The sequence below is a fragment of the Xylocopa sonorina genome, chromosome 4 (genome assembly GCF_050948175.1).
Source record: "Xylocopa sonorina isolate GNS202 chromosome 4, iyXylSono1_principal, whole genome shotgun sequence".
Lineage (NCBI taxonomy): Eukaryota > Metazoa > Arthropoda > Insecta > Hymenoptera > Apidae > Xylocopa > Xylocopa sonorina.
In genome coordinates this window covers 14,266,312-14,290,397 of record NC_135196.1, presented here as the reverse complement: position 1 = coordinate 14,290,397, position 24,086 = coordinate 14,266,312, and the positions used below count along the sequence as shown (strand labels likewise).

The 24,086-nt window shown below is 31.0% G+C and overlaps 7 protein-coding genes across 10 annotated transcripts; 2 read left to right on the top strand and 5 right to left on the bottom strand.

Annotated features, from left to right (window-relative positions):
• Positions 1-2,610: 2,610 nt before the first annotated feature.
• On the bottom strand, positions 2,611-4,564 carry LOC143422904 (rho GDP-dissociation inhibitor 2-like). The gene is made up of 4 exons (XM_076893880.1): positions 4,413-4,564; positions 3,498-3,686; positions 3,192-3,416; positions 2,611-2,954 (listed from the first exon to the last, which is right to left on the bottom strand). The coding sequence occupies exons 2-4, from the start codon at positions 3,679-3,681 to the stop codon at positions 2,755-2,757; spliced, it is 609 nt and encodes a 202-aa protein (XP_076749995.1). The 5' UTR covers positions 3,682-3,686; positions 4,413-4,564; the 3' UTR covers positions 2,611-2,754.
• A 365-nt stretch (positions 4,565-4,929) lies between these two features.
• On the bottom strand, positions 4,930-8,440 carry LOC143423132 (dynein axonemal assembly factor 5-like). The gene is made up of 6 exons (XM_076894227.1): positions 7,348-8,440; positions 7,006-7,242; positions 6,745-6,940; positions 6,322-6,628; positions 5,324-6,248; positions 4,930-5,221 (listed from the first exon to the last, which is right to left on the bottom strand). The coding sequence occupies exons 1-6, from the start codon at positions 8,048-8,050 to the stop codon at positions 5,085-5,087; spliced, it is 2,505 nt and encodes an 834-aa protein (XP_076750342.1). The 5' UTR covers positions 8,051-8,440; the 3' UTR covers positions 4,930-5,084.
• A 134-nt stretch (positions 8,441-8,574) lies between these two features.
• Positions 8,575-10,520, bottom strand: LOC143423134 (phosphoribosyl pyrophosphate synthase-associated protein 2). Of its 3 annotated transcripts, none has more exons than XM_076894230.1 (6): positions 10,423-10,520; positions 9,922-10,008; positions 9,447-9,855; positions 9,098-9,370; positions 8,882-9,028; positions 8,575-8,750 (listed from the first exon to the last, which is right to left on the bottom strand). In XM_076894230.1, exons 2-6 carry the CDS (start codon positions 9,996-9,998, stop codon positions 8,592-8,594), a joined length of 1,065 nt encoding a protein of 354 aa, XP_076750345.1. In that variant the 5' UTR covers positions 9,999-10,008; positions 10,423-10,520; the 3' UTR covers positions 8,575-8,591. The 3 variants fall into 3 exon arrangements, with proteins under 3 accessions (XP_076750345.1, XP_076750346.1, XP_076750344.1); XM_076894231.1 differs by having other exon boundaries at positions 10,299-10,429; XM_076894229.1 differs by lacking the exon at positions 10,423-10,520 and adding an exon at positions 10,190-10,415.
• A 186-nt stretch (positions 10,521-10,706) lies between these two features.
• Positions 10,707-13,825, top strand: Exo70 (exocyst complex component 7). The gene is made up of 7 exons (XM_076894228.1): positions 10,707-10,834; positions 11,073-11,309; positions 11,391-11,929; positions 11,999-12,550; positions 12,626-12,860; positions 12,939-13,208; positions 13,494-13,825. The coding sequence occupies exons 2-7, from the start codon at positions 11,078-11,080 to the stop codon at positions 13,763-13,765; spliced, it is 2,100 nt and encodes a 699-aa protein (XP_076750343.1). The 5' UTR covers positions 10,707-10,834; positions 11,073-11,077; the 3' UTR covers positions 13,766-13,825.
• Positions 13,782-16,632, bottom strand: Rac1 (ras-related protein Rac1). The gene is made up of 3 exons (XM_076894232.1): positions 16,159-16,632; positions 15,289-15,676; positions 13,782-15,203 (listed from the first exon to the last, which is right to left on the bottom strand). Exons 1-3 carry the CDS (start codon positions 16,191-16,193, stop codon positions 15,048-15,050), a joined length of 579 nt encoding a protein of 192 aa, XP_076750347.1. The 5' UTR covers positions 16,194-16,632; the 3' UTR covers positions 13,782-15,047.
• Positions 16,633-17,363: 731 nt separating this feature from the next.
• On the bottom strand, positions 17,364-20,819 carry Dpa (disc proliferation abnormal). Of its 2 annotated transcripts, none has more exons than XM_076894063.1 (8): positions 20,583-20,819; positions 20,145-20,476; positions 19,165-20,051; positions 18,763-19,082; positions 18,402-18,679; positions 17,907-18,307; positions 17,570-17,780; positions 17,364-17,479 (listed from the first exon to the last, which is right to left on the bottom strand). In XM_076894063.1, exons 1-8 carry the CDS (start codon positions 20,698-20,700, stop codon positions 17,384-17,386), a joined length of 2,643 nt encoding a protein of 880 aa, XP_076750178.1. In that variant the 5' UTR covers positions 20,701-20,819; the 3' UTR covers positions 17,364-17,383. The 2 variants fall into 2 exon arrangements, with proteins under 2 accessions (XP_076750178.1, XP_076750179.1); XM_076894064.1 differs by having other exon boundaries at positions 20,601-20,819.
• A 330-nt stretch (positions 20,820-21,149) lies between these two features.
• Positions 21,150-23,923, top strand: LOC143422953 (uncharacterized). Its single transcript, XM_076893949.1, has 8 exons — positions 21,150-21,259; positions 21,318-21,475; positions 21,545-21,805; positions 21,869-22,531; positions 22,604-22,766; positions 22,869-23,001; positions 23,073-23,647; positions 23,729-23,923. Exons 1-8 carry the CDS (start codon positions 21,179-21,181, stop codon positions 23,822-23,824), a joined length of 2,130 nt encoding a protein of 709 aa, XP_076750064.1. The 5' UTR covers positions 21,150-21,178; the 3' UTR covers positions 23,825-23,923.
• Positions 23,924-24,086: the final 163 nt, after the last annotated feature.

Here is a 24,086-nt window from a genome sequence, read left to right as displayed (position 1 = left end):
AGGAAACTTTAACGATATTGCTAAAAGAAAAACATGCTTGCTGTGACCTGGCATACGATTGCATGGGTAAACACAAGTTTTCTCGTGAAGTTGATCGTGAATTTGGTGGTGTGATTTTCTTTGTTTTATCAAGAAGATCCTTCTCATCTTGTTCAGATCAGTTGTGCATTTTAGTGTTGTCTGTGGTCTGTGGCCATTTCTGGTTCCTTAGTTTTCGAAAAGAGAATAACAATTATTAAAATAACGAAAGAATAGAGTTTACATGTCTTGAATACTGCATACAAAAACAATTGTGATAAATTTAAAAGTGAACAAAACGAATAGTCTGTGTAGTTGTTAAAGTGTTTCTTTTTAATTCTAAAGGTTTCGTAAACAAATTTATTAAAATTTAAAAAAAAAAGAAGAGATTTGTTTCAGAGCCACCGTGACGAAAGGGAAAAAAGGATAGAGAAGAACCCATCCACCCCCTCCACTGTATTTGATACATTATACAAATAAAATATTTCAATCGGAAAACACATTTCGAAGCTCAACTTTTTTAATACTGGCAGAAATATACGAAATAAACTACGCATATATCATTAATCCTACTCGTCGTATCATTTTGAGGAACGTAAATGGTACTATTTAATGGTGGAAGTGGAAACTAATTCCATAGTAATTTATAGTATTTTCTCGAACGGGTAATTTGCAATCTCAGTTTCGTTGCTCCCATCATACTTGGTACACTGTATCTTATCTTTATTAAATTTTTTATTTCTCGACATTAATAATGTTAATATTTCTATATATATATATATATTTTATCTGTTGAGTCCATTTTGAGAAAGCGTTTTACATTTTTATATACACAGGAAAAGTTATATAACGAATGAAATAAAATGCAAGATAAATCACGTCTTCTTTTTCCCTTTTTTTTTCTTTTATATAAAGCCAACTTTGAAGAAGACAATTTCCTATATATTTTAATACAGGATATTTTTGTAATACTTCCCTGTTGTTTGCTTTACAAATCTACATTACTTTTATTGTAATTTTAAATTAAACGAAATTATTCCTAATTACGACAAAATTATAATACAATTCTTCTAAGAACACCATAATTAATATTTATAAAACTATCATTTTTCTGTCGACATCCATCAAGTTTTACTAACCTATATATTCGTTAACCCTCAAATAATTTTCTAGATATCCATCGAGTCTGTTACATGCAAATTTTTCTAGTACAATATAATATGAAATTACAACTACCTAAGCATAAAAAATTTCCCTTGCCTTCCATAATTTTATTTACCTACATAAGTAGTATGATCGCCAATTTATAGGTTAACATGTACTTAATTTTGAAATCAGTACAATTTTAAATACATTTCAAGTATCATCTTAAATCAGAATCGTTTTCATCTTTCCAAAAATTATTCATTTCCTCGATCGATTTTTAACTTCAATATCTTATCTTTACATTACCGACGAATTAGGTGACATAATAAAGATAGCTTAATTCCACATTTTATGTTATTTTTTACAGGAAATGTAAAAGATAAAAAAATAAAAAGTATCTTAAAGTAACACTTTTTAGTAATAAACTTTTAGTCCCACATCAATGAAAACTTAAAATCATATTACACATAGAGTTGAAAAGGGACTCGTGTTAAATGCATATACATGTTTATGTTACAGTTTGCCATGCACGATAAAGAAAACCAGCGAACAAGCACATAAAACATTTTCTGTGTCTCGAGCTTGTCTTTTCTAAACTGTAATTGGGAAAACAGTTTGAATTGTTGTCTTTATTGTAGTTGAAGATTACAATTGCATTAGTTGTTGCAATTTCTATTAATTTACATTATAAAATCCTTTTCAAAGAATCATTTTATGAAACAACTACATCATTTCATACTGTCACTCTTAAAGCACAAAAGCCAATTATGTTTTATTAACACATAAATGACTACGCATAAAAATGTATAAATATCTGGGAAACTGTTTTATGCTCTAAACCATTTAAGACCAACTTGAAATGTAATAACTACAATAAAAAGTAATAACAGGTATATATGTGACATAAAAGAAAATACTTAGAGTGCACCATTTAACCATTTTCTACATTAGAAACGTGTGCCCTTAAACGTATTTTTTGACAATTTTCAAGTTTTTGTTTGTTTTCACATCCTTTTATGCTAAAATATATTGCAAAAGATATGCTTCTTAAAATAATAACATCTTTTTATCATTAGTTTTTGTTAGTCGAAATATATTAACAAATTTGAATCAAGGCAGTAATCTTGAGTAAAATGTATTATGAATATTATACTCTCTAAAGTGTCTTATATATTGACCTTAGACAAAAAAATTAAAAGAATAGTTATGGATAACCACAGTATAAAGGCAATCGAGAATACTGATTGATGTGTACAATTTAAATGATTACGAAATAATATCTACGTGACCCAGTATATATATGTGTACATACATATACACACACGTATGTGTGTACATATGTATACATGTATACATATCCTCTTATGTGCGTGTATATATGTATATATTCATGTATCCAATTGTTTATTTTCAAGGTTTACGATTTAGGAAAAATATCTAAATAAATATCAATGTTACTCTTTCTCTTATTACTTAAAAAATACAGTTATGGCATCGCAGTATGACTGAATATCTATAAAAATTAGAGTCCCTTTTGGCATTCTTATTTTAATTGCGATCATTGTAGGGCTTCCCGTTAAGAAAGGGAGCTTATTCTTTCCAGTCTTTCTTAATTTCAAACGACCACTCCCACTTTAGATGTTCATGTTTATCATCGTCAGTAAACAAGGAGCTTACACTATAAGAACCACGTGCCATTACTCCAGCTGGTGCATCCTCTGTTGGAGTAGTATAAGATTGAACTTCTGTTTTCGGTGGATAAGAACCCACCATATGCATCATCTTATCCACTGAAAAAACAATGTGAAAGTAAAAGTTAATAAAAAACATGTTTAATAATCGCATGTACAATTGTGAAAATGTTTTAAAAGTACCTGTGACACCTAGCGAGGAAAGCATTAAACAAGAATCAAATGTTACACTTTAATATCATTTGATTAGTATTAATTAAATAAAATTCAACATTTTCTACTAACAATGAGAAAGTTACAATATAATTAATATCCTCTCTTTAACAAAAATATTACCTGGTACTCCAAGGCGATAAGTTTTTTGAACATATTTTAGACCATGGACAATTTCACGCTGAACAATAAAGTCGATCCTAATTCTGTAGCTAACACCTTCTTTTATTACAAATGTTTGTTTCTTTAACTGAGTGAGATCACCCGTTAAATCTAATTCCATGTCTGGCCGATCTGCCACACATAGCGCTAATTTCTTGACTATTACCTTCCTGGGATCATTTGGATCTATAACATTTCCAAGCATCATTTCTCATATTTTTCTACATTTTTAACAGGTCTATTTGAAACATTTAATCAAATGCGCACCTACAACAACACCTCCAGATTTTGCTTCTCCTAAAAGTGTTTCTTTATATTTGCGTAAACTTTCATCTTCCTTGTCTGTTTCTAGAATTTGTTCTATTGTCTTTTCTGGTGGAGGTTTGTAGTTGGATTCCACTTCTAATTCCTCTTCTACGGAGTCGACGTGATCGGTGTTAGGTTCTGACATTTTTACTGTAATACAAAAGTGCTATGTTAATGATAATGTAGATTTTTATACAATTAATAAACATTTCTACCACTTTATAATTGAGTTTTCTTCCTATACTCTAATTTCTGGAATAAACTTTACAAATGATTTTCTTATTTAACGAATTACACATCGTGTAGTCGCTGAACAATTGTACCAATATGTAAAAATACGTGAAAACAGAAAACGTAAAATCACGGAAAATATAATAGAAGTTATGCAAAAAGTTGTTGATCGGTTTGATTGATCTATTATAAACATAATCGAGAATTTGGTTATTAATTTCCATTTACGCTTAACAATTTATATAAAATTTCGAAAAGTATCGAACACTACACTATATTTAACAATTTAAATGTCACGAACGATTTTTAAAATTCGAACATTAATATTAATACACATATTTATGACGTACACATATGATCATATAGATATGCTTCATGGAATGGAATATTTTTAGATATTCAAATATCGGAAAATTAATTCTGAATTTCAGCCATCTTACCTTTACGATATTTCCTCTATACCACCAAATCGTTTGAAAACGATATTAAATAGTCGTTCGATTAAAAAATAGGGGAGTAAAAGCATCGAAACAAGGAAATGACAGAAAGGTAAAAAAATGTTTGGACAGACTTATGAAGCTAAAAAAATTTATAAAAAGGTACACTTTGGTTAGAGGAAATAGAATATTCTGGTTACATACTCACCACGACTATAAAATAATAAAGTAAAGCTTGAGAAATGAAAACTTGCACAGAATTATTGGCAATTTCTTAATCCTGTTTGCCACCCCTTTGTGATTCGCTTCTGAAAGCGGAAGACATGGACAATATGGCGACCCAAAAGGGCGGGTACTTCCTGTTTTAATAGTTTTTTAAGGTTAATTTTTCCTCCCATTTATTTGCTTCCTATATCACCTTAAAGGAATAATTTCTCTATTTATTTATTTATTCCAAACTTGCCTTTCGTACATGCATACGTACGTAATCATTATTTTTATTCGAATTTATTAGTTATTCAAGTATATAAATAATTTCTTAAATTTTGTTTTCTTCCCAAATCTGCGAATGATGATTTTTCCCGCGTTTTCATACATGCGTACGTACACTTTTAATGTTATTCAAATAATTGATAAAATCGTCTACTCAGCATTTTTTGAAAATTATACATTATTCTCTTTTTCAGCAATTAAAATAACCTTACCCAGAAGGCAATAAATGTTGCTAGCGAAATTTATTTTTTATAAATCAGTACATTGTAGCTTAAAGTAAATAGTACGCATACATAACAAATTACTATTTATATACCGTGCACTTTCAGAAAGCATAATAAATAATATTATTCGATATAGTATACTCCTTATATGATAGCTATCAATGTTACTTGGCCTTTAAAATGCATTGACAATGTTCTATTAGTGCGTTTATACCTTTTTGGTTTCTAAAATTTGCCTTACATTTTTGAAGTTTTTCATACAACAATTCTGGGTGTACTTTAGCTAATTCTTTTAAACTGCCTAAAAACACAAAATTAAAGAAGAAGAAGTGAACAAAAGAACTGATTCTCGAGTCTTAATTAAATCATGCTAATATTAAACTTTTAATTCAAATACCATTACCTAATGCAATATCTTGAAATTCACTTTCTGGATCATCCAAATATATTATAGTTGTAGTATACAGAGTGTCTACGTGTCCCCTATTAAAACATAAATCATAATTCTTGGGTATTGCATTCCAAACTTCAGTCAATGCTTCTAATGATATTATCCTAACATCATCACATCCATCGTCGAGTTTTTTCAAAAGTATAGGATATATTTTATGTATGTCTTCTTCTGCTAGACAATCAAATCGTTTTCTAATACACATTATTAAATACATAGCTCGCACAGAATAAAATCTACTTTTCATAGAATTATCATCTGTAAGGCTAATTAAAACAGGTATTATTTTATCCAGTACAAAAGAAATATTTTTTTCATCGCAATTTATGGTTTCCTTAACAACAGAATCTTTCTCATATTTGTCTAAAAAGGTACATAAACAGCATATCGCAGAAGTACGTATAGCTTGAGCAGTTCTTCCTGCATTCCATATTAAAGCAGGTAGTATACAATCATCCAGAAATTGGTTACAGAAATTTAAATTCATAATTTCATTCAAATGTCCTCGACTAAAGTATTCTGATAGTAAAATAAAATATTTCAATCGTAATTCAGGTTCTGCATCATTTGTCATAGTTTCCTTTAGAATTTGTAAAACAATGTCCATATTGTAAAACAAGATATGTTTAATGTAAATTAAACATGCAGCAAAAATTTGAGATTCTGGATTATGAATTGACCATGATTTATAATCCGAAAATATTGAAAATAATTGCTTAGTGTACTTATAATAGAGTTCTTCAATATTATCAAGCGAATTAATATTAGCAAGAGTATTTAACAATTCCTCAGCTTCCAATTTTATCAATTTTTCTTGTGCCATAGATAGAACAGTGAATATTATTATAAATAATTCTTCTGATATAACTTTACAGTCCTAAAAAGTTACTTAACATATTAGTTATAACAAATAATATAGTTATGCATGTAAGAATATCTATGAAACAAACCTCTTTGCATACTGAAATTAAAGAAGTACAACAACGTAGTATTTGTTTCTGATATGATCCTATTTTACTTTGACAGACATATGATTGTTGTAAGAATTGTCCAATGTTTTTTAATAATGGAAGAATCATACAGCGTTCGCTACCTCTTATAATTGCTGAAAATACTTTTAAATGACCTATGGTTAGAACTTCTTCAAGAGTGGGAATTATCAAATGATAAATAGTTTTCGGAGGTACAAAATATCCTAAATATTCTGCTGCTCTTTCTATATTTTCTATAACTCTGTCATCTTCATCGTTACAAGCTCTGTAATAATTTCAAAATGGACCATCATTTTTTATTCCCAGATTGAAGTTTGTTTTTTTTTCTTATCTAGATCTTCAATTTAAAGATTTCATTAATTTATGTAATTTATATTTTACCGGGACATAGGAGATAAGAGTCTTCCAATGTGTTGTGTTACATCTTCTTCTATATTTAAAATGAATACACAAAGTAACTGTGCAGATCTTACTCGTATGTCTGCAATCCAATCCCCTAACTCCATGCTAATTCCGTTTATTAATTTGCTAAAAGTTTGTTGTGCTATTACACGACAACCTAAATTCGGTCGAATAACTACGCAAAAAGATTATAATAATAGTATAAGTAACATTAAAATATAATTTCTTGATTGTACATACCATTAGGATAATGATGACGATCTTTGGTAAGAAAATCCAATTTATTTTTAAATTTTTCATCATTTTGGTTTTCTTCTATATACAATTGTCCTGCAGCATCCCAAAAATTTGCAGCTTTCTGTCTGATTTCTTCTAATTCATCATGGAGACCTGTTAAAAGCAGTGGAAGAATTTTGTGCCACCAACTATATCTGTCTCTTAATTTCAAAACCCAGCAACCTGCTACTTCAATTACAGCTGTGAAAAATCATTAGGATTTTAAATATATTTAAGATAAAAGCAATTTACAATATAGCGTTAAAATAAATAAAACCAGAAAAAAAAAAAGAAACAATGAAATACCTGCTCTAACAAGTCCGTTTTGATCAAACAATCTTTCTGCTAAAGGTGTAGCTACGTCTTCTATAGACTTACTATCACCAAATTGGATCAAATCTCCTATCGTTTTAATACAAGCAACTCTAATTCGATAATGTTGGTGTGTAAAATTACTTAAAATTGGTTTGACTAAGTACTGTGATTGTGAATAAAAATGTCCTGGTAAATTTTTTGCAAATTCCGATATACAAACGCAACTTTCTCTTTTAACAAGTGGATAATTATCCGTTACTGTGTGTTTTAAGATTTTCGTTAAGTCATCGTTGTATGGAGCTAATAAATTTTCATACTTCGATATTATTATTTTTAACAACGAAATACATTTTAAACGAACTTCTTCTGAGGTTTCAATTTGTTCAGAAGACCCTAATCTTTTAGACAAAATTGGAAGTAAATACGTGATATACTTATCATTTGCCGTTAAGTTCATTATAAATAATTTGACAATTTCCAATGTCTTATCACGGCACTCTTCCACAGAATCGTTTAAAATTCTCAACAATGGTTTATTTACAATCTCCCACAATTTTATGATTTCATTTTCGGATTGCTGTAATTCTAATAATTTTCTTATTTCTTTCAAACTATGTACCCGTCGTTTCTTTTCTTCCGATTGCAACATCACACAGATTCTCGTTAATTCATAATCCGTTGCCTCCACAGACATTTTCTCTCTGAAAAAGCTTAAATAACTTCGAAATTTTCAGAAAACATACAAACGGTTTATGCAGTTGGTGTATTACCATAGCAACATTTTTATTGATCCACTTATCTGAATTCGAATGTTTGGTAATTTATGTATATCTACTCGTTGATAATCCTATTGAAGTAATATTATTTACGGAAAAAGAGAAATATCCTATTTCTTGTCAAATTTAGATTATTATTGTAAATGTCAGATCTACTTATTTCTTATATATGAAATAAACTTGACGGGTCATGACATATAATTAAAATTTGAATTTCAGAATGTTTTAATGTATTTCACTTTTGATAAGCTTATCGATTATCAGTTATATATTAAACGGAAACCTAAATATATGGAAATTGTCAAGTAATATGTACCTAAACTATGGACGAGACTAGTATGTTCATTTTTCTAAAAATAAAATAATAAACAAAATTTAACAGAGATATGTCTTGCGCTATGGTCCTCGGATACGGAAATTTTCACAGTATACTTGTAACGCATTACTTTATCGTACTTTTTAATCTTCCAAAGTGACATTTTTAAATAAGTATGACATGGACTCCTTATTGTGAATGCGTCTAATAGCCTCCGCTAGCAGAATACTGATATCAACAGTCTTTATTTTTGGACACTGCATCTTTTGGACATCATGAGGGACCGTATTTGTGACAACAACCTGAAAGCGGTAATAGTTATCAGTACAAATATTAAAACTACTTTTCTCTTCTTGCAAAACCCTAAGGAGGCCCTGAAATTTCGTGACGACATTTGCATAATTGTTAAATTGAATGTTCAACGTTATAATACCTCATCAATTGGTGACTCTTCTATTAACCTTGGGGCATCAGAACTTAAAAGTCCATGCGTCGCTAAAACATAAATTTTGTAAGCTCCTCTTTCTTTAAGAACTTCTGCTGCAGCTACATAAGACTGTACATCATCTATCATATCATCCTGAAACACAAGGAACTCTGTAATAATGTAATATTTTTTATCTTAATTTTCACAATTAACTATACATACCACCATAATAGCTATACGTCCACCAACATCCCCCACAACATTAATTGGAGGCTTCTCTTTCGCTGGATGCATTGGGACACCAACTCCAACTTCCATTGTTCGTGAAGCCAATGCTGGAGGAGAATAACGTCCATCGTTCATATCTGATTCTGCTTCTCGTTGCTCTCCATGAATCACAGCTATTCCCAAGCGTAATCTCTCTGCATAGCTAGTTGCCTTTTTTGCACTTCCTGGATTTCTTGCAACTATCACTGAATTATGATAATCCGGTATCTAATTCAATTAAAGGTAAAGTTAAAACATGTACATAATATGTAACGATAGATATTAATGGCATTTGAATACACACAGACTCTTGAATGTACTGTAGTAAAAATGGACTAGCTCGCAAATTGTCCACTGGTACGTCGAAAAATCCTTGTATCTCCTTCTGATGTAAATCCATTGTAATTATATGAGTTAAACCGCTCTTACAAAGCATCTTTGCTAATAGTTTAGAAACTATACAACCACGTTTACGCATTTTACACTGCTTGGAGTAAGGTAAATACGGAATAACGCCAACAATATTTTTTGCAGAAGAAGTTTTGCACGCATATGCCATGATCAATAGCTCCATTATATTGTTATTTACATCCTTGGTTCCGGTTTGTATGATATAAAGATCCTTGCTACGTACAGAATCCCCAATTTCTACCATAGTCTCGCGATTTGATTTATGGTAGACAGAACATCCTCCATGTTTAACACCTAATCGACTATACAATAAAATGATGATATTTAAAACAACGAATAACTAAGAATGTATATTCATGGAGACCTACTTAGCAATAAGATTAGCCAATTCTGGATGAGAATTGCCTGCAATGAGTACAATATCTGAAGATACAGGCTTGTCCATGTTAGGAGTTCTAAAAACAAATTAAATATAATCAATATAATTTATGTAACAGTTTGTATTATGTAGAAAGTATTTTAAAAGTGTTATTATTTGAAGTAAATAGAAATCAGAAGTCTTAGTAAATGAATAGTTTACTAAATTGTTAAATGGTAAACATTTAGCAGAATAAAACAGTCAATATATACAAGTACCTTATAACTTAGGAAGATGTGACAATAGATTAAACATTTATCTGAAATTACGTATTATAAATGTATTCGATGCTACAAATTGCGTTATTCTTTGTATTTATTTACGTACTAGTACTTTTACAATCTTATTAATTAAATGTTGTTAACTATTTAGTTTGAGTGCGGAGGTATCAAGCTGAATTCGTCAATTTCCTGTGTTTCATTTGTGTGTTAGTTATCGACGATTTACTTACTCCCAGAACAGCTGCTCAATTTCAGAAGTGCCAACTTATTAATAGAAGATTAATAATCCAATGTATACCATCGTCCGCATAAATCTGAACATTCATCCTGTTTCACTGCCATAGATGCTTGATGATGGAAAACCAATGAAAAACGATTCTATCTAGACAGATCTGGATAGTACTAAATAGAGCCACTTCTCATTGGACTACGTTGTCCTACATTTATTTACATCTCCGCTAATTTAACTTAACCTAACTTGACTTGACCTGACCTGACCTAACCTAATCTAACCTAACCTAACCTAACCTAACAAACCAATTGATTCGTCCACCATCTAACTGTATTTACAATTTATCACGCTTGTCAACCTCCAATATTATTAATGTGTTTTCTCTGATCTCCATTATTTTTATCGCGAAGGTAAATAAGTAGATAATAAGATTATTTTTATCAACATAAGTATTGGCAATTATTGCAATACTTCATGTGAAAGAAACGAACAAGTGATTACTTTAACTTTTCACAATAATATTACATTTTATTTTTACTGTTGTATAACTAAAATAACTGTTGCACAGTTAACAACATTAATTATTTATCTTTTCGAAAGGTTTACAGTTTTTTGCAATTTGTGTCGTGCATGTTGTATAATTTCTAGATAAAATGATGCATACTACAAGAGCAGATACTTCTGAACGAAGATTCGAAATACAATGCAAGTTAGAGGCGGAGATCGCTTCCTTAGAAGCATTGAAAGAAGCTGAAGAACGAAATAGGAAATTAACTAGCAATGTTGTAGGAATATTGTCTTCCTTAGAACAACGTCTTGCTACATTACGCCGTACTATACTACCGGTGTATAATGAGACAGGAAATTTACAAGCACAACAACAAAGTAAGTATTGTTTGTTTATATTGTTATAATCTTCTTTATTCTTCTATATAATCTCTCTTTTATATTCTACTATATTTACAGACATAGAAATGACATTGAATGCTCTAGATCATGCTATTGGATATTATGGAGTGTGTCAAGAAGTAGAAGTCACAGTACGAGCTGGTCCAGCAGGATCTGGAGGATTAGAAAGTTTCTTAGAAGCTATGAATCGTCTTTACAATGCTCAGCGTTACTTTCAGAAAAATAATCCTAGCTCAGTAGAATTAGAAAATGTAACAAGTTTATTTGTAGTTGGCTTGGATGCTTTATACGCAGAATTCCATGATATTTTGACCAGGCAGAGCAAACCGATTCTTCCAATTGTTCTATTGGATTTAATTGGTTCAGATGAAGATACTAGTGGCGAGGATGCTCCACAATCTCTTTGTCAACTACCAGAAAGCGTTCTAGGTGGTTTACTTAAAATTGCAGCATGGCTTGAAGAGAAAGGACACCGCAAACATGTAAAAATCTATGCAACAGTACGTTCTGCTATTGTTTTAAGATCTTTACAGTTATTAAAGGAACACCAGAGGAGTGCTAGTGGTGGCAGTACACATGCAGGAAGCCCTTTACCAGTAAGATGTTTAGATATTTGGATACCTTTTATATTTATAATTTAATAGTAATTACACTGTAATTTACAGAAAACCAAATTTGCCAACAGGCATTCATTAGGAATTCAAGAAACTAGCGGAAAGAGAGCTTCTAAAAGATTGCAACATGCTTTAGAAAAGAAAGCTAGTAGAATGTTGTTAAAAGCATCTCAAACAACTGGTTTAGGATTGTCTTTAACTGCCTCAAGGAAACCACCGCCACAGTTATCTGGATATTCTGTGGAGGATACAGCACCAGATGAGCAAGAAATGGAAAATTATTTGCTACTGACTGTTGGTCTTCATAAACTTATGCAAACAGAACGATCGTTAGTTGCTAAAATATTACCAACTAGCTTGCAAGCACAAGTGTTAGAAGCTACCGTGCGCGAAGCTATGGATCTTGTAGCTCACGATGGGGAAAGTATAGCAACTCGAGCCAAGAGGTGTATTGTAAGGCGTGATTTTTCCGCAGTATTAGTAATTTTTCCTATTTTAAAACACCTTGGAGAATTAAAACCAGATTTGGAACGTACTGTTGAAGGTTGTGATTATGCTCTCAGATCAAAATTCACTTCAGTGCTTAATACGCTAAATATAACTGTACGTTATATAGTAATACAATTCTAAAATGTAAGTTTTATTTAAATTACATACTGTATAATTCAACAATTATAGGGAGCAAAAGCATTAGAGGATTTTGCAGAAAGTGTTCGAAATGAATCAAACTCAATTTTACCAAAAGATGGTACTGTAGCAGAAAGTACAAGTAACGTTCTAGTCTTTTTGGAACAACTAGCAGAATATGCAGATACAGCAGGTGCTGTTTTAAGACGTAGTGCTGATATGGAAGGCGTAACATCCATGAAACAAACGGAAAACATGTACAAAATTGTTGTTGGTACTTATATTAGTCAGTATCATTATTTTTTTACATTCAAACCAATTATGCAAACATAGAGCTCATTAATATCTTTGTGACATTTTTTAGAAAAAGTATTAGCACAATTGAATTTAGTGCTTGTGAGTAAAAGTGATACTTCGTATTCGGATGTTGCGTTGCGAGCTCTGTTTCGTTTGAATAACCATAATCATGTCGTAAATGCTTTGCGTCGTAGTTCTTTGATGGAACTTCTATTACTAGCAGAACCTAGCGCAGAACAAACATATCATGATCTTTTATTACGCGATAAAACTAATTATGTTTCTGTTACTTTTGCAAAAGCACGCGCCTATCTTGAGCAACCGTTCGACGAACCAGGTTTGTATATTAGGAATTTCCTTTGAAATTTTACAACACGGAAGCAAAAATGAATGTTTTAAATATTGTTTATTTCGCATATAGCACATGAAATATTACGCAGTAATGATTTATTTAAAGAGTGAAAAAAAATAATTAGTAATAACATAAAAAATATATGAAATTATATTTAGTATATCTAGAGCAGTTATTATAACTGTGTACGTACGAATAATCGTGTAACATATGAGTAAAAAACGTAAACGTTAAAAATAAAGATTAATGACTTTTCGCTGTTTTTCACAGAACCAGGTGCAAAAGCTTTGAAAGAGAAGTTTTTAGGATTTACCAGAGAATTAGAAGAAGTTGCAAAATGTCAGCGTTCTTATTCTGTACCCGATGCTCGGTTACGCGAAGAATTACGGAAAGAACTTCAACAAGCTATTGTTCCTCTTTACACAAATTTTCACAACAAGTATCGTGGAATATCATTTTCCAAGAATCCGGCTAAATATATAAAATATACTCCTGAACAAATATCTACATTAATTGATACATTTTTCGACACAACGGCATAATGAATAAATAGAAAAATTTAATAAACACCCATTTAATAAAGCATATTTAGTTACAGTATCTATGATATTTTTTTTATGGACTGAATCCCCGTTCCCCGGATAGATTGCATAGGTCAGTGGATCTGCGACGATTGAAATAGATCTCGGTCCGGCCCCACTTTATATATATTTATATTATATATATATGTAAAAAACAAGTAACGTCCGATTTAGATCCAGCAGCTTATACATGTAAAATGATAATGATAGGAATACAATTTGAACTTTTACCATTTATGTACAATTATTTGCTATAGAATAATTCCTTCTTTTCTGTCTTTCTCTCTTAACTTTCCTATGCACTCTTTTAAACATTCATTCACACGTAATAATTTTCTCTGCCTCCAATATTTTTATCCTTTTTAACCATGTTGTGCATATCAACTGCAGCAAATTTGCAACATGAAAATACAATAGAGGCAGAGATAATTGAAATCACACTTGTATCCCCCCTTTCTAAAACTTACACAATTATCTTATACCATGGTATGTATATAGTAATATCAACCAATTTAGTTAAAGGTGAAAATCATTTCATGTTATGTGCAACTGTACATTACACTCATCATAAAAAATGTAACTTTAAACGTATTGTATAGCTATTTGATTGCATTTGAAATTATTAGCTGCGACAAGTCAAGTTATTTAGGAATAATATTTCTTAGAAGAGAAAATTATATAAGCGAAAGCAGAAACAAAGTTTTAATAGCATTGATACTTTCAAGTACCTTTTATCTTAACATTTCTACTGCATAAATCCGTTTGTATATCAAGATTCTTTTTAGAACATTATTAGAACATTTTTTGCTTTTATCTAAAATATATAATGCAATTTTACACAAAATGGTTTACCCCTTCTACTAAATTAATTAGTATCTAATGCGTTCACAAACGCACATACATAATAATGTTTAATTTCTTATAATTCATATGTAATAACTAATATTAATAACACACTCTAATATACTGTACATCATCAGTTCAGTTTTCATTTGGCTTCCTTTCTCTCGTCAGAACATTTAGCTAATGTCCGAAACACTTAAACTGCGTATATTTCCTCCTTTTTCTTTCTATACGCATTATACAAATTGATTTGTGCGCTTTTATGGCAGATGCTTGTAGAGAGATGGACCGTACAACGGGGTTTTTTTACTTTTTTAGATAGATGTCCTGCTGCAATCAAGTCCGATCGGAGGAGGGATAGTACATTTGCACATGCTCCACCGTCGTTGGACATTTAATATTATAGAAGGAAACATCTGCGCTTTGGTTTCACTTGAAGAACAGGACACAATACTGCACGAATTGCTTCGTCAAATACTGTTTTTAATCCTTTTTGAGTTAGGGCTGAACATTCTAAATATTTCACAGCACCAATCTCTTTTGCCATGGACAAACCCTACATGGTTCAATGTAAAATTTAGTTTCATTACGGGCGAGTGAAGGTAAGTGAAAAATTTGAGATTAACTGAACAAATACATGCCTGAGGGTATGTGATAGGTGCCAATTTTTTGTCTTTTAATCGTTCAATCGTCTCTTTGTCCTCACGTAAATCTAGTTTAGTCCCTACTAAAATAATTGGAGTAGCTGGACAGTGATGGCGTACTTCTGGATACCATTTAGCGCGGACATTTTCAAAACTGGCCGGGTTAACAAGAGAAAAGCAAATAAGAAAAACATCCGTTTGTGGATAAGACAGTGGTCTTAATCTGTCATAATCTTCTTGGCCAGCCGTATCCCATAAACCAAGATTTATTGGTTTACCATCCACCATGACATTTGCAGAATAATTGTCAAATACAGTTGGTATATATTCCCCGGGAAAGGCATTGGTAGTGTAGCTTATCAGGAGGCATGTTTTACCTACTGCACTGTAGAAATTAACCAATTAAAGATAATTAAATTGATTATACATAAATAGATTAGAAACTTAACAAATAAAGGGTTAATTATCCGAATGGAACGTAAGTAAAAAATTGTCCATGTTATTATATCAAAGGAAATGCAACAGAATAAGAACAATTCGAATTGAATTTTATTAAAGACAAAAGAGGGAAGGGAAAGGTCGGTAAAAAAATTCGTGACGATAAATCGTCTACAAGTAATTGATAATTGCAAAATAAAAGACTTAATTTTTTTTTTTTTATCAAACATCAGTATCGATTAGAAAACGAGGAGGAATACGTATTAAAAGGAATAACGGGTGTGGTACTGGCTTTTAAATAGTTCTTGATCAGAGAAAACCAATCGCCAAAGGGGTATTTTGATGATTCGCTAGATCAAGTAATGCAGACTGAAATTAGAGAGTAACGAACGTAGCGAGGAAACATTTAATAAATTTCAAAATACTCACCCGTCTCCTACGACAACACATTTAATAGCCTGCATCCTGAAGGTTGGAACCGTTCACAAGTAGAAATATCTACGTAAATTCGTAGGAAGGGAGGCTAGTTCGATTCGACAGGACGGGAAAGATCAAGAGAGACAGACAAGAAGTGGAAATGTGGTGAGTCAGAAAGAGAGGACATAAAGGAAATGGGCGCAAGAGAGATAAATAAGTAGTATTAAAAGTAAGATAGAAAATGATCATAAAATGGAAGAATGAGCAAATCAGAGTAAAAAAGGAGATGACGTGGGTAAGAAATGATCGAGTGTTCGTGTAAAAGTATAAAAATTGAAGTAAAGAAATTTATATTATAACGTCTTTGATGTCCTTGTTTTATAATGGAAAACGCAGTTGGAGGTCTTTCGTTGAATGCAGCACTCCTGACCTCAATATGTGGCCTCAATTATGAGCGTAGACCTGAAGGTTTTATTTACTTTTAATGAATCAAAATGGTGTTTTTACGAACACGAACAATTTTTGAACAAACTCTGCTAAACGATTCCATCTACAAATATTAATTTTAAAGTATATGTAATTTGCAAAAGTTCATTTAAACGAAGAATTAGGCATGCCTCAAGTATAATGATCTAAATATCAACCAATATAGACATAGACTATATATGTGTATAATATGTATAATAAATTTGGAGGGAACTTTTATGAACGCTCGTCAATTTAATGCATGCATATAATTTAAGAGATGCAGAAACTTCTTCCAGTGTTTTTAATAATACAAACAATTTAAACTATAAATCTGAATATTTTTATGGAAATTAAATATTATAAATCTTATAATATTTTATTGTGTACAAAATATTTGTATTTAATTTAGCATTTAGTCTTATGAAACGTATAAAATATTAGATATGTATTGATGATAAAACAATATTAATATTTACATGTTTTAATATTATATAGTATATATTAATTCTTAGGCTAATTGCAGAGAGTAGATTTTATACTGATACACTGATTTTTAGTATAGTCTAACGAAAAAATTCTGTGGACAAAAATTTTCATATGAGATGAATTAAGTAATGAAAATGTTTAATATTGAAAATGATGCATAAAACAGGTGATATTGAATATATTTAAAAACTGTATTTAATATAAATGTACAAATGGCAATAGAAGATGTATACTTATTCTTTTCAAATCATATATACTTTAACTGTAAACTGTCTAAAGTGAATTAAGAAATACGAATACTACTCCTTCCAATTATTGTTATTAATCCGTTATCTTGCAGTTCCCTTAAAGCATCTTCAAACATGTCTCTGGTAACCAGCTGAAAAATATAGTAATGTTGATTTAAAGTTAATCTTACTTTAAGTATTTGTATTATGTAAGAACAATTTACATGTAAACTTTTACAGACCAATTCAGAAGATTGTCGTAGCTCGGCAAAGAGTTTTTGCTGATTAAGTATATGAATTTTATCTTTGTTTTCAATAAGTTTTTGAAGTGCATCGCATAATTCCTTCTTCCTTTTTCTAGCTGCTGAAGATATACCTGTAGTTAAAATAGTTATATCTATTTTTCCACTTAAGGGATCAATAGCAGACTGTTTCAAAGCTTCTCTATGTAATCTATGAAAGGAAAAATGAAAATATTTAGGTATATTTTATAAAAGCACTGGTAAATATATACTTACTAGTACTATAACTGCTACTGATACTTGGATTGCAAAGGTATAATGTGCATTAATTACAAACCTCCATGCCTCTTCAACATCATGTAATTCCACAACAGAGCTCAATCTTATTTTAGCATGTGCTTCGGATAGACGTATCAAAGATTCTAGTTGTCTAGGATATGCTGTTATTTGGCCACGTCCACTTCCAACTCTTCTCATGTCAACGTAAGCTTGTATCAATCTTTGTTGGCTTTCTTCATTGAGAACAGGGCGAACATGTTCTTTTGCAAAAACTATGTAATCACGAACAATGCTTCTGTTTATTAGTTCGTCTTCATCTTCGTCTGGCATTTTATAATATAGAGATACCATGTGAGATGCAAGTTTACTGTCATATAGATCGTTTTGAGGGTCCAATATTAAGAAAATTAAATCAAATCGAGAAAGCAGAGTATGAGGTAATTTCACATTTTCGACCACCTGAAAAAATACATAATGTACGATAATAGATGATATATGATATTCATAATAGTATGGTAAAAAGTTCAAATATAATATTATTAATAAAATATACAGTTTTATTTTTATTCCATTGAGATTCACATGGATTGGCAGCTGCAAGTATACTGGTTCTAGCATTTAATTGACAAATAATTCCAGCTTTAGCAATACTCAATGTTTGTTGTTCCATTACTTCATGTAACACTGATCTTGCACTTTCACTCATTTTATCAAATTCGTCAATACAACATATTCCATTATCTGCAAGTCCCAAAGCCCCTGTTTGCAATATCATTTGTTTAGTTTCTGGGTCCTTTGTTACATAAGCTGTTAAACCAACTGCACTGGAACCTAAAATGTTTCATTTAATTTATTTCTATTAATATGTAAATACTCTCTTCTGATGAATTATGTTTGTTTTCGCTTCAGCTTACCTTTTCCATTTGTATATTGAGATCGTGGTACTAAATTATAAACATATTGCAACAATTGGGATTTGCTGGTTCCAGGATCACCGCAGAGTAATATATTAATATCAGGTCGAAAATGTTTGCCATATATAGTAGAAGATTTTCTGGTACCACCAAACAATTGTAATACAATCCCTTTTTTTACATCAGTATTTGCATATATACTAGGCGCAATATGTTTCGCTAATCGTTCATAAATATCCTTCTTCTGTGCTAGCAATTTTATTATTTCCATTCTTTCTGGTGTGAAATTATGATCTTTACCATCTTCTTGAGTGTACAATCTAAGGGCGTACAATCGTCATTGAGTATACAATCTGTGATTATAATAAACAATCAGTACATATAGTCGTTAGTAGTTTTCACCTTTTAGAATCTTCTTTCCTAAAATGAACTACATCAACGTAAGTTTTATAAATAGCATGTAGATTGTGCTCAAAATTAGGCTTATGTGTTGCAGCTCTATAAATTCCAGTAACAGAAACTCTGTCTCCTGGCATCACTGCATCTACTAAATTATTATGTGCAAATAAAGCAATAGTATGCGGAGTTTGTCCTTGTGGCATTTCGTCTGGAGCTTCTTGCAACTTGATCATTTGTTTATCAGAAAAGTGGCTCAAATTATGTATTAAAGTAAAAGAATACTTATGAGTGCAATGTGCACATACTGTGGGCTCTTTTGTTTTTCCTTTCTCAATTTCTACTAGTGTTGTGAAGCCACAAACGCTGCATTTAAAGTAAGCCTCTCGCATTTGCGGAATTAGTCGTGACACTCTAATTACCATTCCTGGTATTGTAATTAATTGATCTACATCAGAAGGATTCAATTCTCTCATAGTTTTGACCTGAGCTACATTAAAGGGACGCACTTGAATTTGGTGTTCAAGAACTGCTGCTGGAAATTTTTCAAAGAATAACTCATTTGCTGCCATGTCTAGTGTTGGAATCACTTCTTGAGGATATGAAATTAATTGTCGATAAAGAGGTTCATCGAATGTTCTCACATGAGCACAGTTAACATTCAAATATGGTTCCTCTAATGTATGTATCTCTTCTAATTTTTGAAGGTACAAAGGTTCTGATAAATTCATATTTTCTGGCAGTTCATCATTTTCTGCTTCTGGATCAATAAATTGTTGAAAGAATAATTTGAACTGTTCTTTGCATTGATTTATAACAACATTTGTCCCCCAGACAACTAAATGGGGCCCTGCTGTATCACTTTCTGATGTATCATTTTGTTGTTCTGGAATCTATTCAAATGTACAACAATATGAATTTATTAATATTGGTACTAACATTATCGTTAAGATTAGTACAATCATTTACCATCATTATTAACTTACTGGTTCTTGCAATGTAAACTGACGCAAACGCTTGTCAGTGTTAATATCAGGTCTATGTCTGATTGGAGTGCCTCGGATTCCACTTCTTGGAGTACGAATTGATCCTAATGAACTAGGCGTACCATAATTTATCGGAGAAGACAATTGCAAACCAGTTTCCGATCCAATAATTTGTCCAGACTGGTCTGTGAAATGATCACCAGAATCAACAGCACTTTCATGTTCGGAAGAAGAAACGATTGTTGAACCTCGGTTCCCATTCTGTCTTGCGCCCGAAGTGCCCCATCTCAATGGTGTTTCTACGTTATCAGCTCCGCTACGGGCCGTACCACCTTACATGGATAATATATAATGTAAATATATAATGCAACATATGAAAATATATTAGTTTACAGACAGAAGTTGAATATAAAACAGCAAGTCAAAGTTGATACATACGAGGAGTACGAGGAGTACGAGGAGTACCAAAAACAGAAGGAGACCTTGCACCCTGTGCTTGTCTTCTAGGTGTTCTTCCAGGACTATCTGTACCTGATAATCTCATAGGACTCGACATTATTGTTCGTGTATTTTTATATCTGCGATGAATATACAGAGAACATTAAACACTTATTTTCCCGCGCTTAAATCCTTGATGTTGGTGAATAACACTAGACCATGGAGAAAGAAACGTAAGAAGCGACACTTCAAACAAGACTTTTTATGCCTTTATAAACATATCGAGTAATTTCGATAGCGGAAACTATCGATAGTAATCGATATTTCTCCAGGTTTTTGTATATTCAACTGTATATTAAGTAAATATTCATATCAACAAAGGCGCGTACCGCAATCTATTGATGTTATATACTTATCACATACATAGTTAACCTCCAAAAGGGGAAGATATTGATAATCTGAATATTCTTCCTATTAAATGATAAAATTAAGTCATTTCATCCCATTTAATTATAATTAATTTATTTTTGTCTAAAATGAAAGGAATCGTTTTTAATTCATATAATTGAGACATATTATTTGAAAAGGCATTCGAAATGGTCACACTACAAGATATTAGTGTTCAACTTATGAAACCAGCAAAGGATCTTGCTGACTGGAAATTTCCATTATCCCAAGTATGTTATATGATAACATAAGATAATACAGAAACATTGTCATGTATGTTGGTTTCAGATTTTAGAAGAATATTATGCGTTATTAGAAGAACCATGCGACATTAACTTTGGAGAAGCGGCACTTGTTCTCCAAAATTCAACTAATGTATACGTTCGAAGAATTGAATGTCTACTTAATGAAGCAGAAATTCTGAGACAAACATTCTCTGGTTATGAGTAATTATTCATTTTAAATTCATTTAAATTCAATGAATTATAGTTGGTATTTACTCATTTTTTCATTAGGGAGAACGAAAAGAAATCTGTGTCCAAAGAAAAAAATATTCTTAAAAAGAATTATATTGATTTAGAGAACTTTGTAATTATTGATATAGAAAAAGATACTGGTAAACACATCGATAAAAAAAATCAATATCAAGCCCAAAAAAAAGTTAAACTATTAAGTCACCGCTTCACACAATTGGAAAACGGTATAATACAATTATATGTTCCTATTCAAATGTATGATGTTTCAGGAGAAGTAATTGGAAAAAAATATGATTTTCGGTTAGTAGTAATCTATCTGGTTTTAACAACTTTTTCTTTAAATATTCTATTCTGTACTTTTAGATGTAATCAAGCTATAAATATAACTGGACTATTGGTAGATGAATTAACACCATATGATTTTACTTGTCTACTTAATTCTCGCCTTCAAAAAGGAAGGAATTCTTTATCATTATATTCAGAACCGAAAACACCTGGTACTGGCACTTCAGGATATCATTCGCTTACCTTACCAAATGATGATGACTCTATCATGCATGATACATTTGAAGACGAAGACAATTCTTTGCAAATGGAAAATAATTCCCTGGAAAATGAATTAACAGTTGTAGAGAAAGAAAATATGTTAAATAATAGCATTAATAGCGGTTTACATGTTAAAAATGATATTTTAAGTGAAAGTATCACTAAAAAGAGCAGACTTGAAAAGCCACATACTGAACAAAATGCAGTACAAAATATTTGTGATCAGAATTCTTCAATTCAGAATTCCAAAGAAATAACTGAAACCAAAAATGATAATCAAAATAAAGATTCAGCACAAATTAATCAACTAAAGGAGCATAATCAGAACAATGATAAATGTGCAGTAGAATTTGAAATTAGTGATCAAATAACACATTGTAAACAAGTAGATCATAATACTAAAGAAGGACAAATTGTTCAACAATATGATTCAGATAATTTACAATGTAAAGAAAGCTTATCTGCTATGAGGAAAAAAGGGTACCCTTTGGAAAACAATTTTACTAATTTTGGATGACATTGAATCATTGTAAACATTAATATTTTTATTAGGAATCCAACAATGAAACTATCAGTATGTTCTGTGGATGATATTAATGAATGTGATTGGAAACCAATGCCACTTATTCAAGGAATAAAGCAAGTTTTCTCTCATAACTCATCTATCTTAAAACTTCCAGACTATATTTCTTACTTAGGAACAAAATTCGGTTCGGTCTGTATAAATAATAATCTTCAATTTCTTATCATTGTATTTTAAACTTTTAGTATATAATATTGTGCATATGTTTAGATGTATGTTTTTATTTATTTTTAGAAAAAGCGGAAGTTTAGATCAAAATTGCGTAAGCCAGAGTGTTTAACAAAACTTGCTTTACGCGAAAACGAATTATTTACAAAAAAGGATGTCGCGTTACAAACAAAACAAAAATTTAGACATTTGCAGAAACGTAAGTTAAATAGAAACAAATTATGTTTTAAAGTATTATTATAATGTTCTAAAATATATTTAATTTGACAGAGGAATTGAAAGATTTCATGAAAAATTTTGATCAATGTTACAATGGTGTAGAAACAGAAAATGACAATTCTCGATACGAAGTTGTGACAAATATTGCCATTGATGTATTGGGTTTCCGAGTTACCCATGACCAGGATAATATCACTGAAAATAATATTGAAGATACAATGAGCAGAAGTTCTTCATTTACTGATATGTTACAAAATTCACCTGATACAATTACGAAATTTCCGGACTCATGCAAGAATTGGTGTGAGTTCGGCTCATCTTCGGAAATTAATCTGTCATATTCTTTGCCGGATTATCAGACGTTAATTGAAGATAAAATGAAAGAGATTTTTAAAGAATCTAATGTTACAACAGAATTAGATCAAGCTGTAGCAAAATGGCATGTCTCGTTGCAATCAAAGTTGATAGAGGCTGAAATCAGGCCCGCATTTCGAATTCACGACTATATGTCTCGTATAATAGAAGTATTGCAAACATTAGAGGAGAAGAAAGTTAATTTTGACAGCGTTGTTCATGATAAACCTGCCTGCGAAGTAGCTAGGTACTTCTTAGCTTCGTTGCAATTGGTACTTTCATTTTGATTAGCATTTCCTCATATTTTCGAAATTAAATGCAATAAGTCTAACACAATATTTTTGTATCTGCAGGCAAATACTTACAATGTGGAAATAAAAACAGAAAATTATGATAATAGCATACAAATAACATTGCTTGATGACAAAGATGATCATGTGAAAGGTTGAAGGAATAAGTGTTGCATCGCTACGTTTGTATTTATGCGAACATTGAAATATATATTATAACACTTTTATATTTAATAAATATGAAAGTATTTATTTCTTTTATGAAGATAGTATCACAAGATTTGATTATTTTGAATTTACCGCCATGTCTAATATAAAGCTATATAGAAGTTCTTTCAATGTAGGTTATCTTTTTTTTTTTCTATCGGAAAACGTACAAATCACGCATGCGTAGCTATTCTAATGTTATTACTTGCCGGCT